At 47.3% G+C, this 16,001-nt stretch overlaps 1 protein-coding gene across 1 annotated transcript; it reads left to right on the top strand.

Annotated features, from left to right (window-relative positions):
* Positions 1-295: 295 nt before the first annotated feature.
* On the top strand, positions 296-11,771 carry tap2t (transporter associated with antigen processing, subunit type t, teleost specific). Its single transcript, XM_036545700.1, has 11 exons — positions 296-818; positions 1,783-1,897; positions 2,753-2,883; positions 2,984-3,189; positions 3,757-3,954; positions 4,636-4,764; positions 5,388-5,576; positions 6,223-6,396; positions 8,641-8,800; positions 9,572-9,708; positions 11,218-11,771. The coding sequence occupies exons 1-11, from the start codon at positions 296-298 to the stop codon at positions 11,449-11,451; spliced, it is 2,196 nt and encodes a 731-aa protein (XP_036401593.1). The 3' UTR covers positions 11,452-11,771.
* The last annotated feature ends 4,230 nt before the right edge of the window (positions 11,772-16,001 follow it).

Raw genomic sequence — 16,001 nt, 5'->3', positions numbered from 1 at the left:
AAGTGTATCCATTCAAGTTGAATGAGCAGCACTGCCAGACCAGGCCAACAACACTCCCAGACCAGTGAGTGTGAGCATAACACTATTTGAGCCCTACCACAAGTTAACCTGTGCAACCTGACTGCGTAGAAACTAATGGAAGCCAAGTACACACACTGCACACATTACATCACATTCACTAGATCACAGAATGCAACATCGCAGAAAGCGTCTGTCATGATTTCTTGTGTTTCCAGGGTGGACTGTTGCGGATCGCTTCCTCCACCCCCCCCCCCCCCCCCCCCCACCCTTCAGGATGATGAGTGCTGGCGTGACAGCGTATGGGACGGTCCTGGCCTGTGACCTGGCCCTCTGGGGGTCAGCCTGGGGTGGCACACTCCTGTTAGGGAAGCCCAACGTGGGAGGGGCAGCTTTGGGCTGGCTGTGGGCGCTGGGAGCTCTGAGATGGGTGCTGCTCCACGGGGTGGCCCTGACGGTCCCGGGCGGGAGGAGTCGCCCCGTCCTGAGGCGCTGGGTGGCAGCGCTGTCCCTCCTGGGCCCTGTGTTTGAGAGCGGGAAGGCGGCGCTGCTGCGGGGGGGGAGCCCGGGCGACCTGATCCCCGACCCGGGAACGGCGGCCCTGGGCGCGGCCGCCGCCACCGCCGCCTGCCTGTTCTGGGAGCTCACCTTCCCGGACGCCGAGTGGGAGGAAGCGGGCGGGGCCAGGGAGAAGAAGAAGCAGGAGGCCAAGGCGCTGTTCATGAGGGTGGTCCGCTACTCCAGGCCCGACGCCCTGCACCTGGGTGCGGCCTTCGTCTTCCTCAGCCTGGCTGTGATCTGTGAGTGCACAGCTATTCCGCTAACCGCCTCAGAGCACAGTGTATCTGAATAGTGCGGCACATGCAAAGAAACTGATCCTGCTCCATTCATATACAGTTCGCCTCAAGGCTGCAGTTCAGTGCCCAGTGCGGGTCACTGCATGCTTTGTTGTGGAGCACTGCAGAACAATATAATTACACAACACCTTGTCTCTCTGTGTGCCGTGCAATCATCTACCACTCTAGCAGGAGAAAGTGTGCCCAGAAGCATAGTCCAGCTGTGTAGGGTTGCATGAGGGTATCGTAGTGCAAATATCATGCAAGGCACTCTGCCTCTTATTCTGTACAATCTCAACAAACAGGTGCCAGATACGGTAAACCTAACTAACCTTGCTAACCTTGCCGGCCAGAAGCAGATGGACCCCCCTCTGAGTCCGGTTCTGTTCAAGGTTTCTTCCTGATAGGGAGTTTTTCCTTGCCACTGTTGCCTTAGGCATGCTCTCAGGGGGTCTCAGGCCTGGGAACAATGTAAAGCTGCTTTGTGACAACTTGTGTTGTACAAAGCGCTATACAAATAAAAATGAATTGAATTGAATTTAATTAATTAGGCTACAAGGCAAGTCCTAAGAGAGGGGTGCACATCCCGCTGTGTATAATGTTTTCAGGGGGAGAGCCCATGCCGTACACCTTGAAATGCATGCGAGCACCATGGAAAGTTAGTGGAGACAGAATAAGGAATGGTTACTGCAGTAGATCTACACACAGTGTATATGAATGGGGAGCAGTGTTGTGTAGTGGTAAGGAGCAGGGCAAAGTACTTAACTCATAATTACCTCAGTAAATATCCAGCTGTATATATGGACAAAATTGTGTCCTATCTAAGTTGCTATGGATAAGAGTGTCTGCTAAATGACAGTATTGCATGGAATCATTACATAGGAATGGACACAATCTGTCCTGAGACGCGCATCTCTGTGGCCCGCAGGTGAGATGTTTATCCCTTTCTACACGGGAAGGGTGGTGGACGCTCTGGGCTCCGAGTACGAACACAGCAGCTTCCTGTCAGCCATCGCGTTCATGGGGCTCTTCTCATTCGGCAGGTGAGGCTCCTGCCCAACCGTGATTCAGAGCATGGCTTTTTCTGCAGATGTGCAGTACTACAGTACAATATGCATTGCCTTATGTTGCATTTTTACTGTTGCACGGTTGTGTTTGTTGATTTATGGTAGTACTTCTCTAATCACTAGAGCGCTAGTTATTACAGCACTTTATGATGCATTGGTACATGACGTCAGATGTGGTCCCTTGTGTGCTGTTTTTAGATGCACTAATATATCTTTGCTTTGTACGTCATCTTGGGTAAAGGCATCTGCCAAGTGACCAAATGTAAATGAAAATGTAGTTACCCCCTTTGTCTTGCCTCTGGAGAAAACTGTGCCACTGTTACAGTAATAACACCTGATGACTCACACTGTGATCGTTAGTTAAAACACATTGTTGATTGTTTGGCAGTTCATTTGCCTTGTCTGTTTGTATATTTCCATCTCTGCAGTAATAAAAAAACAAGAATTTTGAAAAATGAAAGCCGATGTAATGAAGAAACAATGTAGCTATGAAACTATGCTAGAACATGTAACATATATATTACTTTGAATTTATACTCTCTATACCTTTCATAATTTGTACTGTTATGCACTCTGAATACAACTTAAATATTTTATAGTGTATTTAATCTCACAATGTAGGTTTAAAGGTAATGACTATGTGTGTGTGTGTGTGTGTGTGTGTGTGTGTGTGTGTGTGTGTGTGTGTGTGCGCGTGTGTGTGTGTGTATGTATGTGTGTGTGTGTGTGTGTGTGTGTGTGTGTGTGTGTGTGTGCGTGCGTGTGTGTGTGTGTGTGTGTGTGCGTGTGTGTGTGTGTGTGTGTGTGTGCGTGTGTGTGTGTATGTTTCAGCTCTCTGTTCGCAGGTCTGAGAGGGGGCATGTTTATGTGTAGTCTGTCCCGACTCAACAAGAGGATACGACACCTGCTGTTTCACTCCCTGCTGCAGCAGGAGATTGGCTTCTTTGAGGAAAATAAGCCAGGTAGGAGAGAGAGGACGATGCAGGAGAGAGTGCCCCCTGTCCCTTGGCTGTGGTACTGTGAGTGCAAATGAATAACCTCCTCCCCCTGTTCCGGGTTCAGGTAGCCTCTCGTCTCGCCTGTCCTCCGACACCAACAAGATGGGCCTCTCCGTGGCCATGAACGTGAACGTCCTGGTGCGCAGCGTGGTGAAGGTGCTCGGCATGCTGGGATTGATGCTGGGCCTGTCCTGGCAGCTCACCCTGCTCACCTGTGTGGAAATGCCCCTCCTTGCCTTTCTGCAGAAGACGTACAACACCTACTGCCAGGTACAGAGCGTGTGTCCGTGTCAGACTCGTGTCGGAATGGAGTTTCTTACCTTGAGTGTACAGGGAGCCCAAAACACAAAATTTGGAGAGTTAATTAAAGTGGAGTTTGAAAGATCCCTAGGAGACTTTTTGTTATGTCACACAGGGAGTCCGTATTGCCGTTTTTCATTTTTGAAGTTTTTATTGCTAGTTATGTTTCCATGAAAATACTGATTTCAGTTGTCTTTTGGCTGCAACTGGAAGAAAGAGCCCCAAACACACATGTGCATGTATGTCCCCTACTCAATATCCTTGCTTACGAGGCCTCTATCAGGTCTGCCCTGCTTAGGCAAACTGGCTATACAGTCGGCAATGTACAGATGGAAAGCAAGGCTAACCATTCATTGACTCACTGACCAAGTGACTGAATAAGTGTCTATTACAGTAACAGCATCTTACCACTAGAGGGCGCAAAGACCAGGCCAAATGAACTATGCCTGTTCAGTTCATACTTATGAGAGTAGGTGCACTGCAGAAGCACTGTTCTGATCAGCCCCCTTGTGCTCTGTGTGTGGTGTTACCCTGCAGGCACTGGGCCAGGACCTGCAGGACTGCAAGGCAGATGCCAAGGAGATGGCGTCGTCGGTCGTAGGGGCGGTGCGGACGGTACACAGCTTCGGCGCAAGGGAGAGCGAGACGCGGCGATACGAGGAGGTTCTGAGGAAGATGCACGACATCCAGTCACGCAAGGGCATCCTGAGCGCCGTGCACCTCTTACTGCGCCGGGTAGGGTGTCACACACTGCCTCAGCACACCGTGTCACTGTGCCCTAACCTTTTGAGCAATATCTTCACTACAAGGCCTCTGTGTCACACACTGCCTCACTGTGTCCTAATCCTCTGAGTAGCAATTACATGGCAGAATGTTGAACACTGCCATAACACTGTACCACTGCGTCCTAATTGCCTGAGTAATATTTACATGGCAGGGCATCAAACACTGTCACAACACACTGTGTCACTGTGTCACTAATCCTCTGAGTAGCAATTACATGGCAGAATGTTGAACACTGCCATAACACTGTATCACTGCGTCCTAATTGTCTGAGTAATATTTACATGGCAGGGCATCAAACACTGTCACAACACACTGTGTCACTGTGTACTACAACCCAGTGTCACACTGTGTAGGGTAGGGTGTCATATGCAGAGTGGTGGAATGGAATATTGGAAGTGCTATACCTTACATGTGCAGTAGTTCCCTGTGCAACTGCTACAGAGTGCCATGCTAAGCAGCGCTGAAAAACAGGTCTCTCTACCTGCTTCCAGCTCGTAACCATGCTGTGTGTGAAGGTGACTGTATAAAGAGCTGAAAGAGGAACCCAGAACCTTCTCTGGGTGCTATATGAAAGAGGCCTGAGTGTTTCACACCCCTCCCTCACTCTGTGTCCCCCCCGTCTCTGCCCAGCTGGTGACGGTGGGGGTGAAGGTGGTGATGCTGTTCTACGGCCGTCGACTCATCGCGTCGGGCCAGCTGAGCAGCGGTGGCCTCCTGTCCTTCGTGCTCTACCAGAAGGACATGACGTCCAACGTCAAGGTCAGTTCATTCTCTACCAGGAGGATATAGGGTCCTACACAAGGTTTAGAGCTACAGTATCTGCAATGGAAAAAATCATGAGTCCCAGCCCAAGTGTGAGTTCATTCTTTGCCAGAAGGACATGGATTCCGACGTGAGAGTCAGTTTATTCTCCGTCAGGAAGATGCGCCCAACACGAGGGTTGGTTCATCCTTTATCAAAAGGACAGGGGGTCGAGCCTGATGGGCAGTGCATTTACTACCAGAAGGACATAGGGACCAGCATGGAAACTATGAGTGAGAGTGAATGAGAGTGACTTATATTATATTCAGAAAATCACCCTGTGGTTCTTCTGTTTGAGAGAAGGGAAGTAAATAGATAAAAACTTTGCGGACATATTTGGTTCATAATATTTTTGAACTCACCCAATACGACTGTTTTCACCCAGTAAATGTTGAAATGGACAGGCTGCAATGTAAATATGTATGAAAATGCACAACCTGGGAGAACATTACATGGAGCACCTCACTTGTCATTGTGTGAGGGGGAAAGACACCAGCTAATTTGGCCTGTCAGGCTGGTGGATGATCAGGAGGCTTGTATGAGAGAGCCAGATCTGGACTTACTGTGTCTCTGTGCCTCAGCACCTGGTCTACATCTCTGGCGAGATGCTGAACTCTGTCGGTGCGGCGGCCAAGGTGTTCCAGTACCTGGACAGGAAGCCCAGGCAGAAGGAGGCGGGGCAGCTGGTGCCTTCCAAACTGGAGGGGCGCCTCACGTTCCGTGACGTGACCTTCGCCTATCCCGCCTGCCCCGATACACCTGCCCTGAAGGTGAACGCTCACGCTCACACAGACTCCTCCACACAAGTCACCTCCACAACGCTTAGACTAGCTCCATGTCAGAGTTAATGGAGCAACACTGCACTGTTGCTTAGGAGCCGCTGTAGTTTTATAACTGCAGATTGAATCACATCCACACTGTCTCTATGGAGGAAGTGTATAGTGACAGTATCACATTGAGCTGGTTTGCGAAAGGAAAGGTTGTAGTCATTCAGCATGCCGAGCGAAATGACCTTGCACTGTAACAGAGGTCCAGTCAATTGAGTACAATTAAGCATCATAAAAGCGCTGCAGTTTCCAAATATATAACATTGAGTGCAGTGCCCCGAGTTACAGGGTGTATCTATGTGTGCATTGTGGAGAAGACTGCAATGACATGGTATAGGTGATGTTTCACTGCGTGAACACATGTATACAGTAATAATCATGTAGTGACACATTTAATATATTGTAACTACATGTTTAATACATGAATGGTTATTGGCAGTAGTAACTTTCTCAGACTTATTCTGGCAGAAGTAACATTTGCAGATGTATTCCTGAAGCAGTTACCGGATTAAATTCACTGTGGTAGTCAGAGCCCCTGCTGTTGTTGTGATTCTTCTTCCTGTTGTGACCCCACTCGCTGTTGTGACAGGGCGTGTCTCTGGAGCTGAGCCCTGGGAAGATGACAGCTTTAGTGGGGCCTTCTGGAGGGGGTAAGACCTCCTGCGTCAGCCTGCTGGAGAGGTTCTACGAGCCGCAGCAGGGGGAGGTGCTGCTGGACGGACTGCCCCTGCACAGCTACCAGCACCAGTACCTGCACCAAAAGGTAACCGCGCTCAACCGCACTCAACCATATACAGCTACCAGCACCAGTACCTGCACCAAAAGGTAACCGCGCTCAACCGCACTCAACCGCATATAGCTACCAGCACCAGTACCTGCACCAAAAGGTAACCGCGCTCAACCGCACTCAACCGTATATATAGCTACCAGCACCAGTACCTGCACCAAAAGGTAACCGCGCTCATCCGCGCTCAACCGCATATAGCTACCAGCACCAGTACCTGCACCAAAAGGTAACCGCGCTCAACCGCACTCAACCGTATACAGCTACCAGCACCAGTACCTGCACCAAAAGGTAACCGCGCTCAACCGCACTCAACTGTATATAGCTACCAGCACCAGTACCTGCACCAAAAGGTAACCGCGCTCAACCGTATACAGCTACCAGCACCAGTACCTGCACCAAAAGGTAACCGCGCTCAACCGTATACAGCTACCAGCACCAGTACCTGCACCAAAAGGTAACCGCGCTCAACCGCACTCAACCGTATATAGCTACCAGCACCAGTACCTGCACCAAAAGGTAACCGCGCTCAACCGCACTCAACCGTATATAGCTACCAGCACCAGTACCTGCACCAAAAGGTAACCGCGCTCAACCGTATACAGCTACCAGCACCAGTACCTGCACCAAAAGGTAACCGCGCTCAACCGCACTCAACCGCATATAGCTACCAGCACCAGTACCTGCACCAAAAGGTAACCGCGCTCAACCGCACTCAACTGCACTTAACCGCATAGAGCTACCAGCACCAGTACCTGCACCAAAAGGTAACCGCGCTCAACCGCACTCAACCGTATATAGCTACCAGCACCAGTACCTGCACCAAAAGGTAACCGCGCTCAACCGCACTCAACCGTATATAGCTACCAGCACCAGTACCTGCACCAAAAGGTAACCGCGCTCAACCGTATACAGCTATCAGCACCAGTACCTGCACCAAAAGGTAACCGCGCTCAACTACGCTCAACCGTATATAGCTACCAGTACCAGTACCTGCACCAAAAGGTAACTGCGCTCAACCGTATACAGCTACCAGCACCAGTACCTGCACCAAAAGGTAACCGCGCTCAACCGTATACAGCTACCAGCACCAGTACCTGCACCAAAAGGTAACCGCGCTCAACCGTATACAGCTACCAGCACCAGTACCTGCACCAAAAGGTAACCGCGCTCAACTGTATACAGCTACCAGCACCAGTACCTGCACCAAAAGGTAACCGCGCTCAACCGTATACAGCTACCAGCACCAGTACCTGCACCAAAAGGTAACCGCACTCAGCCGCATATAGCTACCAGCACCAGTGCCTGCACCAAAAGGTAACCGCGCTCATCCGCACTCAACCGCATATAGCTACCAGCACCAGTACCTGCACCAAAAGGTAACCGCGCTCATCCGCACTCAACCGCATATAGCTACCAGCACCAGTACCTGCACCAAAAGGTAACCGCGCTCATCCGCACTCAACCGCATATAGCTACCAGCACCAGTACCTGCACCAAAAGGTAACCGCGCTCAACCGCACTCAACCGCATATAGCTACCAGCACCAGTACCTGCACCAAAAGGTAACCGCGCTCAACCGTATACAGCTACCAGCACCAGTACCTGCACCAAAAGGTAACCGCTCAACCGTATACAGCTACCAGCACCAGTACCTGCACCAAAAGGTAACCGCGCTCAACCGTATACAGCTACCAGCACCAGTACCTGCACCAAAAGGTAACCGCGCTCAACCGCACTCAACCGCATATAGCTACCAGCACCAGTACCTGCACCAAAAGGTAACCGCGCTCAACCGCACTCAACTGCACTCAACCGCATACAGCTACCAGCACCAGTACCTGCACCAAAAGGTAACCGCGCTCATCCGCACTCAACCGCATATAGCTACCAGCACCAATACGTGCACTCTGAGGTAATCGCACTCAGCCATATTCAGCTGCTGCCACCAATACCTGCACCATACGTTAACCACACTCAACTGCATATAGCTACCAGTACCAATATCTGGACTGTATCCACAATCAACTTTATACTGCTACCTTTACTGTTACTGGTAACAGTACTCACCCGTTTACAACTACAAGCACCAGTTCCTGCACCATAAAGTAACCACAGTCAACTCTTTACAAAATTCAGTGGAAATGGCATCAAATGGGTCTGTCAAACTATTCCTCTCTCGCTTTCCCTCCATCGTCTCTCTCTCTCTGTCTTGCGTATCAGATGGCACTTGTATCCCAGGATCCTGTGCTGTTCTCCGGCTCCATCAGACACAACATCGCTTATGGCTTGGAGGACTGCTCCCTGGAGAGGGTGAAGGCCGCAGCAATAAAGGCCAATGCCCACAACTTCATATGTAGCCTGGAGCAGGGCTACGACACAGGTAATCCTCTACTCAGGTCAGGACTGCCTCATAGGAACACACTATCTCCAAGGTCAGGCCTACAGAATGCATACAGCCATGCTCCTGAGGTCACCACATGTGCACAATGTCCTGTGAGTCTGGACTACAGCACAGGTACATCCATGCTCCTAAGGAGACAACTACAATTGCAGGTACACACTATCGCCAATGTTAATAGTGCCTACTAAACGTAGAATGTCAGGGCTGTGAAAGACATACAGCCATCCTCCTTACGCCGGGAGTGCAGCACTGGTACATGATGGCTGTGGCCAGGACTACTATACAGGTAGACTATGCCCTGTGGTTCAGTACTGCAAACACAGGTCCTTCTCATTTCTTGGTCTGTCATACCCTTGCAGGGCAATTCAAGACTGAGCAAAGACAGGAACAAAAGGAAGAACCTACGTAGCACAGGTGCAGACAATAACTAATCAACACAGGTGGAACACATGAACTAGTCATGTGGCCATCTGGTGGCCAACCCTGCAGTTGTATTCCTGACAGTCTTCTCTGTTTCACATAAGGAGGGGCTTCAGAAGTGAGCAGCTGATTAAAATAAAGTGATTACCATCGTAATAATTTTCATAATTGTTGGCACTCTTGACTTCTTCCACAATCCCCTCCTTCCCCATTCTCAAAAAATGCATAGGCCCGCCATGAAGGTACAGAGCTGTCACTCATTGGTGCTGTGTGTGTTGTGCGGTCATGTGACACGTGCTCTCCTCGTGTGTGTGTGTGTGTGCGTCCCAGACGTAGGGGAGTGCGGGAACCAGCTGTCGGCAGGACAGAAGCAGTGCATCGCCATCGCCCGCGCCCTGGTGCGAGAACCGAAGGTCCTCATACTGGATGAGGCTACCAGCCGCATGGACGTGGACACGCAGCTGGCGGTAAGGGCACACCGGTATCCCACAATGCACCAGTACACAGCCTGATACGTAGAGAATTCACCCACCTTGCTCATACGGAACATCTCTGTGGATCACAGTAATACACAACTCACTGAATCTCAGTTATTCTTAAAGACAGTGATACACTGGCACAATAATATTCTGAATCACTCTAATACTTATTCACAATGGTACTCTGTAACACTGATACACAAGAGCTCTTCGAATCACTCTAGTACTGATACACATTGATACTCTGTCACAGTGACACACAGTTGTACAGTACAGTCAAACATTCCCAGTACACCCTACTGCCCCTAGAGAAGTGTAAATTAGAGAGCCAGTACCCTAATCACCAGAAAATCTGTTAAGGGGAAAGAAATTCTTAGCAGAGAAGCTTTCAGAGACAGCAAAACAGCGTGGGGTTAGATTTGCAATTCAGTAAATAAGGCAATAACTAAATACTTAGGAGCAGCTGATTAGAAATATGCACACTGACATGGACCTTATCAGAGAGCGGGAGAGAAATTAAGTAGTTAAGTTTCATACTCCCAAGAATCATCCCACTCAGGGGGATCAAACTGATTGATCGCCACAGCCCAGACACCTCTCGTGTTATCTATTTATCGGTATTGCCTGAAGCTGCTAATTGCATTATTAAGGCTCAGTGTGTTAATGCAAATAGAGCGGTATAACCTGTTTATAGGTGTTATTGCCAGACACCCTGAGGGTGTTTCTGCACTGTGTGTCTGTCCTCTGGAATGCAAAGCAAACTCGCATCTCACCTGACCTTCAGAGACTAGGCGGTGCAAATGGAAATTACCCGTGTTCAAAGCCAGGGTAGCTGGAAGGAACAAATAACACAGTCCACAGTCCTTTGTTGCAGCTACATTAAGTAACCCTCGAGGCAGTATAAGTAGTAGCAGAAGTGTTATTAGGGGTTCCAGAATGTCACAGTTGTAAGATTATAGTACTTCTAACTTCTGACCAGACATGGTTCAGAATCAGAGAACTGTTGAACCTGATGGCCTTTTATACCATGAAGCAAATGGCAACAGACAATAGGTTTACAATGTTGCGACATCAGCCTATGCTCCCAATGCAAATCAGGATCGTTTGATGCTGAAGACCCCTTTGTCTGTGGTGGTTGCAGAGGCTTCCCTGCCGAGTAGGATCAATTACTTATTTTGCCCTTGGCAGTGAGATGTGGTTTGTGTAGTGTAGTCCGGTTACATTGTTATTGCCCTTGTCTAACCATCATGCATTCGGCTCCCCCCTCCATCCCTGTATAATTCTGAGACAAAACTCAGTGACAGAATTTTAAATGCAGTGATCAGTTTTCAATGCAACCGCTGTGGTTTTGTGGCCAGCAAAAAAAAAAAAACCCTCAGAACATTCCCACAGTGGTTGCATGACAACACAGCGACATCACAGCGCTACAATGCCACAGAAGAATTTTGCTAACTCTGTAGGCTGAGCTGATCATAATTTTGCCCTCTGCCGTCTCAGATGCAGGCAGTCCTGTCTGGTTCCGCGGGCCAGACGGTTCTGGTTGTGGCCCATCGGCTGAAAACGGTGGAGGAGGCCGACCGCATCATCTTCATGGAGGACGGGACCGTGGTGGAGGAGGGCACGCACCAGCAGCTGATGGCCAAAAGGGGGCGCTACCACAGGCTGAAAGAGAAGCTCTTTGCTGACTTGGACAGTGCTGAGGAGTCTCTCACTGGGACTGTCGCCAGCTGAGCAGCACAGCTCCTGAGACATTTACACACACACACTGACTGTACATCATTAACGGTAACACTGAACATTCGCACACACTGTGCGCAACACACTGGTCATTTGTTACGGACGGTTCTAACAGTAGTGGTTCTGGTCATGCAGGCACTTGTGATGTAATCTGGTGAGTACAGCATGGATAGGATGTGAATTTTAAGCTGTAAACCGACCCGAGAAAAGTCAGCAACCCCGACCCGACCCAACACTTGAACACATACGTAGTTCTGTCTCATTATCAAAGACAAAAGTTACATTACGTTATTATCATTTATCCAGAGCAACTTATGGTTTTAACCTTTTGGTTATGAGCCCTGCTCCTTACCACCTACTGCACGCTGCTGTTGCCTTTATCTGTATGAAGGAGAGAGAAACTGTAGAACAGTTTAGGGACAATATCTGCATGCCACAAACTTCTCTGCCTCATATGTTAGCTTATCTTATCAGTTAGCAAGTTTGCTAGGTAACTGCTATGAGCTGTGTAAGTATGTTTCATGTCATTTTTTTCTGTTGCTTAGCAAACACTCTTATCCAGAGCAACTAGCATAGCTTACAAATTTCAAATGTTATTCATTCAAACAGCATGGATATTTACTGAGGCAATTTAGGGTAAGTACCTTACCCAAGGGTACAACCGCAGTGACCCACATGGGAGTAGAACCAGTAGCCTCTGGGTTATGAGCACTGCTCTTTCCCATCCTGTCCCTGTGCTCCTTTCCACTACACCACACTACTACTACTAATAAACACATAATTGAGAGAAAACCGTTCTTTTGCAGAGTGCAAACGTGATACTTTGGATTGCATGAAAACAAATAACCCAACAGTTCTTAGAACATAAGAACATAAGAACATATTATGACGAGAACAGGCCATCCGGCCCAACTAAGCTCGCCATTATCTTCTTGGCAAGTCCACGGACAAAGCTAGATGTGATTCAACCAAAATTGAACTCCTTCTGCAGCAACATCATTGCATTCTGCGAGCTCCTGTGCCATGCAGCTGAAGAGGGAAAAGACTGCATTTTGGGGCCAGCAGTGTCAAATAGTTGTAAGGAGCAGGGCTTGTAACTGCAAGGTTACTGGTTTGATTCCCTGGTGGGCTACTGCTGTTGAGCCCTCGGTACCTGACCCACAATTGCCTCAGTAAATATTCAGACCTATAAATGGATAAAGTCATAACCTATGTAAGTCACTCTGGATAAGATCATCTGCTAGATGACAACAATGTAATGTCATGGTGGCACAATCTGTCCTTCTTCCAGTGTTAATCCTTAGGCAGGCCATGTTAGCTAGCAGTATCGACTGGAACGAACTCGCATACTGGCGATTTACCAGTCTGGTTCATTACCACAGTTAGCTCTCTCACTTGTTTGCATCAGCATCCATTTTGCTTATTAGCTGCACTGATACTTTGGTATCTGTTTGGTATCTCTTTCTCTGTGCAGCAAGAGGGCCAGGTAGACTAGTGTCTCTGTGTAATGTATTTGTATCTATGTGTAAGGATTTGTTACAGTGTATGCCTATTATGAACGCTTATAATGAATTATTTTATATCCCTCATGAATCAGCTTACATACAAATCCAGTTTTGACAGTAAAATTTAACGTCTGAGGGGTATAATGAGACGCATTTTTGCAGCTTGTGTGTTGCTCCACAAGGGGGCCACAGAGCATTGAGAAGCACATACAAATCCAGTTTTGACAGTAAAATTTAACGTCTGAGGGGTATAATGAGACGCATTTTTGCAGCTTGTGTGTTGCTCCACAAGGGGGCCACAGAGCATTGAGAAGCACATTGGGTGTCTGCAACTTGAGAAAAAACTAATTCCATTAGCGATGAATTTGACAGTTGGACAAAAAACAGTGGTGTGTTAAAGCACTTAAATTTTTATTCGGAATATAATATATTGAATATAAAAATACATACATATATAGATTTAAACTCATTTAATATGTGATTCAGAAGATGAGAGGTTGTCTAAATTCCTGTTGTGAAGCTGAAACATGCTGCTACTGTGAGCTGAGCTGAGCTTGAGATGGTTTCAGAGAGTGACCTGCAGCAGGGATGTGTTCACTCTCACAAAAAGAGGAACCCATTGTGTACATTAGTGAAATCTTACACTCGGACTTGCTTAGATTAAGTGGTCAGCACTCCTAACTTGACACGGTGAAGCGGTTACCTCATACAGAATAAAATAAAATAAAATATAATTTTTTAAAAGATAGAACTTTTCCTTTTAAAGGGATAACAGAAGGTGCCCAAGACTGAGACACAGAGCTCAGGGTCAACTTAGAGTCCACAGGAGAACTACCTCTGACCCTTGCAACTGGTCTCCTCATGTACAGCCCCTCTGTAACAGAAGAATAAAAGAAATTTTGGAAAAAAAAAACCCTCATGCTTACAATGTGTTCATTTATTAGATGTTTATTGGAAGTGAAAAAGTAAAAACACTTCCTCGGAACAAACTCTGAAGTATAATGGAAATGTTCAATATACATGAAAGATGCATACAAATTGACAAAGTCACGTAGCTCCCAGAGTTTGGAAGGGTTTAAATTTAATGCCCAATGCAGTGATCTGACAATACTTCTCTCATGCCCCTGTAATTCCTTTTCTTTCTACCCTCTGAAATTCTGACTTTAACTGGAATGGTTTGTCTTACTTGTTACATAGTATAGGTGTCTTCTTATAACTTCTGTAAGTTTTGTAATTCAAACGTATAACATCTGTAACTTAGTTTTTTTTTTTCAACTATACAAGCACTGGCAAGCTTGGAAGAAATTGAGCAGGCAAAGTGACTTAAATCTCATCTCACTGGCATTTAAAAGAGCTGTTCAGCTTAAGGTGACAACACAAACAACTGTACTCACTGTCAACGTCTGCTGCAGTTTTTAATTAATTCTGACCTAACAATATCCTCTCTTCAAACACAGAGGGACAGAAATGCTACAAAACAGCTCTTTTAAAAAGTTGTTGGGTGTCTTTTAGACAGAGTAACATTTCAAATAACACTGCAATTGGCATTTTTGTTTCTCCCTGCAGACTATGTCTTTACCCAGTTATCCTGCTGTGGTATGTGTAAACGGCCCCGTGTCAGGTCCAACCTGGGTGAGATTCTGCCATATGATTCTAGAAACATCTTCCTGTCCCTCTGCTCGGCTGCCTACTTCACCCATCACCAGCCAAAAAAGACAACAGGCACACAGCCTGTGCAATGCACTGGTTATTCCTCACTGGGAATCTAATTCAAGAAGATAATAAAACAATGCTAGCAGATTTTAAGACTCTTGCCTGTCTACAAAAATGCATTGAAAAATCCCCCAAGAGTGGCATTATCAGAGAATGTGTAACTGCAGAGACATTTTGGTTAGGTCAGACTTATAATCCAAAAGTTAATCCAAAAAGGAGTGGACAAAATATTAGGATGCAGTCATAACCACACATCGTCTTCCCAGTTTCAGCGTTAGCAGTAAGTGTCCTTGTGCCTGCCGCTTTATGTCAGGTAAATAGGAAATTATACTCAAAAGCGTGATAGGCTACAACAGAAAAAAGGTGTTGTCCAAATACTGAAATAACCATGCGGTCTTGTAGAAAGAAAGTACATTGTGATTATGCTACTTGTAACTTCCTAAACTGCATACTTCTTGGTTAGCAATAAGTAGATCATCTTTATATTACAAGAGAACACAGTGACAACATGGCAAAGCACGTGGTACAAACAAACAAATCAGAACCTAATTCTAGTCTAATAGTACTATTACTATAGTAATAGACTGTGAAAGCTATTCTCTGTAGCACATTTAAGAATAGCTGAAGTTGACACTGTTGAAGATTTGAAGTGAGTATATCACCATCAGCTTTGAGCCATCATCTGTATCATCAGAGTCCGCTGACATTGAGTTTTTAGGAGGACGGACTCACCTTTTTTTTGTGTTTACGCTTGATCAAGAGTCCACAAGGAGAGATTTATGTCTAAGCCGTGCTTCGGGTGGGGTGGGGGTGGGCGGGGTTTAACAGTCTGAGTGAAATTTCACAGAGGAAGTCGACAAGAAAATGACCCACAATAATGAAAAAGGAGCCTTTTGAGACGGCGGATATGGGCTGTTACCATGACAGCAGGTGTTGGGGTCCTGAGAGGTGAAGGTGTGTAGCTGGCTGCAGATCGAGCAAGCGAGAGAGAGAAAGAGAGGGTAAATATGGCTGCCCTGCAGAGTGGAGGCTGGGAGATGCTTGACAAATTCCTCAGCCGTGAAGGATGGGGTCTGCAGAAAGAAGTGTGTGTGTTTAGGTTGTGTGTGTGTGTGTGTGTGTGGTGTGTGTGTATTTGTTTAACGGTAGGTGTGCATGCATAATGTTTCTCACTGTAAATCCATCAGGGAGTATGTGTGTCAGTTCTTGTCTGTCTCTCTTTCTGTGTTTGTGTCTGTGTGTTGGCCCTGTGTTGTAATTTAACATAGGCTGATCCCCTCATTAGTACATAGCTGAAACTGAGCGATGCAAGTACAGGCGGGGAAC

This window comes from Megalops cyprinoides, chromosome 1 (genome assembly GCF_013368585.1).
Source record: "Megalops cyprinoides isolate fMegCyp1 chromosome 1, fMegCyp1.pri, whole genome shotgun sequence".
Taxonomy (NCBI): Eukaryota; Metazoa; Chordata; class Actinopteri; order Elopiformes; family Megalopidae; genus Megalops; species Megalops cyprinoides.
This window is presented reverse-complemented; position numbering and strand designations above follow the sequence as displayed.

Excerpts from the sequence above, each read along its gene's own strand:
- tap2t (XM_036545700.1), top strand. The coding sequence starts at position 296 with ATGATGAGTGCTGGCGTGACAGCGTATGGGACGGTCCTGGCCTGTGAC. Across the intron at positions 1,898-2,752 it reads GGGCTCTTCTCATTCGGCAG|CTCTCTGTTCGCAGGTCTGA; the intron begins GTGAGGCTCCTG and ends TGTATGTTTCAG. Across the intron at positions 3,955-4,635 it reads TGCACCTCTTACTGCGCCGG|CTGGTGACGGTGGGGGTGAA; the intron begins GTAGGGTGTCAC and ends GTCTCTGCCCAG.